We start from the raw sequence: 2,331 nt of genomic DNA on the forward strand, positions 1-2,331 counted from the left end.
GCACCCGCGGCGCGCGAGGAACCCCTCGGTGGGTCTGAAACTAGGTTAAAGCAATTAGCATGCTGCCGACACATTGTCCTGCGGCAGAGCCGTGGGTACCGGGGGAGATTCGACGCTGTACCTTGGCTGACCAAGCCGCTGCCGGGAGGCGGAGGGGCACCTCGCCTTGGCCAGGCCTGCGCGGCGCGGCGGCGGCTCAGCTGGAAGGCGCGCGCCCGCCGCGAGCGCGGGGCCTCGGGCTCAGAGCGGAGGGCGCCCGGAGAGCCTAGAAGGTGCGGGGCTGCCTCTCAGGAGACCAGCCACAGCCCCGGTTTCCAGGGCTTTCCGGGGGAGCGACCCGGGCCGCGCGCCCTCGCGCCTCTCCCCTTCGCTAGGGGGCGGCCCTGCTCCCTCCTCGCGAGGCTCGCCTTCTCCCCAGGCTGCTTGCCAAGGAAGCCGAGATCATTCTCTTGGAGACGAGACGAAGTCAATTTCAAAAGTAACTTTTGCGGAAGTGCCGAGGGAGCGGCCCGTCTCCTCGCCTTACGTAAAAGACCCTGGATTGTGTTGGGAGGCATCCGAAGGGGTCTCCCGACGTCAGCGTCCTGGTCTACCCCGTCTCCCTTGAAAGGAGTACTCGGGTCCACATACCTGATCCTGTAACTACAGGAGGGATGGGTCACCGGGGAGCTCACGAGCACCTCTTCCTCCCCAGCCCGCGGAAGCACCATGACCCCCTCCCTCAGCGAGCCCAGAAACTAGCTTTTTGTTCCCACTGGACCCAACTCGCTTGCTTCAAGCACTATGGTGAGACAGGGCAAGGTGACCTTGGGTAAGTCAAACATCGTCTCTGAGCCCTCGCTTTCGCCTCTGAGAAATGGGAATAATAAATACGCCGTGACCATTTGCCTCATAGGGTGTTTGGAGGGTAGGATAAATATAGGCCAAAGTTACTATTTAGGGCAAGGGATGCAGATAAGGGGCCCTCTCAGAGAGGTGGGGCCTAACCCTCTTACCCACTGTCAGCTAAATCTAACTGAAAGGTGGTTTCTTGCTAGATAGCCACATTTTGCATGGCTGGTTCAGTTATCTTTTACAAAGTTCATTCTTCTTTTTAAAAAGCTACCCCCCTCATGTATTAGACAAGTAACTTTTAGAAAAAAGTGTAAATAGCATTTATTAACATCGCTTAGAAATAAACCATATCTGGCAATAAATTAGCATGAAGTTGTCCGGCCAGAGTTCTTCCAACAACGCAGAGTTCTGCCAAAGGTGCTGGGGGGGGGGAAATCACAGGCTATTGCATATTTTCAGAAAATCAGGATAAATTATATAAATTATATACTTAAAAAGAGATCGTCTATTTCATTAACTCGACAGGATAATAAATAGATAAATAACAAACAGTTGATTGCCTTTAGAAAAATGTGATTCTTAAATTACATTATTGATATTTACATGTACAATATGCACAGAGACAGAATCAGATCCTCAGGCGGGTCTGGGGCTTCTCAGGACACAAACTCAAAAGGCGGTTCGTTTTCTATGTTGTTGAAGGGAGATTTACTGGTGAGTTTTCTGGGGTCCTCTGGGGTCCACACTTTGGCTGTTCGGATAATATTTTGTTCTTTGAGTTGCTTTTCATCAGTCCATGAGAGGGAGTGTCCTGCCAGGGGAGGGAGGCCATAATCCGGGTCGCTGGGGGAGGGGGACCCTGAGGAGGTGAGAAGAGAAAACAGACCATGAACGTCCAACTGTATTCCCAGCGATGCCCTCTCTGGTCCTGTAGGATCCCGTCCTGGGCGCCTCGGCCGAACGGGCGCGTCTTAGGTTTTATTACAACGACCCCGCTCCCTCCACCCCCCGCGCCCCCCCCCCCCCCCGCGCCCACTCCCCGGAATCCCTGGAGCTGCAAATCTGCCGGAGACGCACGCCCTCCCAGCCGCGGTCAAGTGGCAGAAGGACCCTGCCGAACGCCGACTCGTGCTCAAGGTCGCCGGTGCCGACGGACCCTCTAACTGTCCGTCGCTCGGCCGGTGGGTCCGTTCACCCAGCCCCTCCGGGACCTTCCCGTGCCCGTGCCCGTCTCCCCGAGCTGGGCTGCGGACGCACTTACGGGTGCCCCGATGGCAGATGATGACCTTCTGGGTCTGGCTGCCCGGGCTGTCCCCGCCCAGGCGCCCGCCGCCTCCCGGCCCCCCGCCGCCGCCCGCGCCGCCGCCGCGCAGCGGCAGGTCGGCCTGCACCAGCTCGCTGAGGAAGTTGATGTAGCCGATGGCCAGGCGCAGCGTGTCCACCTTGGAGAGGCGCTTCTCGTAGGGCAGCGTGGGGATGTGCGAGCGCAGCCCCTCG

General features: G+C 57.7%; 1 protein-coding gene across 1 annotated transcript in view; it reads right to left on the reverse strand.

The window, feature by feature from the left end:
• Positions 1-1,138: 1,138 nt before the first annotated feature.
• PTF1A (pancreas associated transcription factor 1a) overlaps positions 1,139-2,331 on the reverse strand; it is a 2,102-nt gene continuing 909 nt past the window's right edge. The window contains exons 2-3 of the mRNA XM_040450946.1: positions 2,096-2,327; positions 1,139-1,693 (exon numbers count right to left, since the gene is read on the reverse strand). Of these exons, the coding sequence (XP_040306880.1) occupies positions 1,491-1,693; positions 2,096-2,327 (435 nt within the window). The 3' untranslated portion in view covers positions 1,139-1,490. The remainder of the gene's footprint in view (positions 1,694-2,095; positions 2,328-2,331) is intronic.

Source organism: Herpailurus yagouaroundi, unplaced genomic scaffold, assembly GCF_014898765.1.
Source record: "Herpailurus yagouaroundi ecotype Mexico unplaced genomic scaffold, PumYag 203, whole genome shotgun sequence".
In the NCBI taxonomy this organism is placed as follows: Eukaryota; Metazoa; Chordata; class Mammalia; order Carnivora; family Felidae; genus Herpailurus; species Herpailurus yagouaroundi.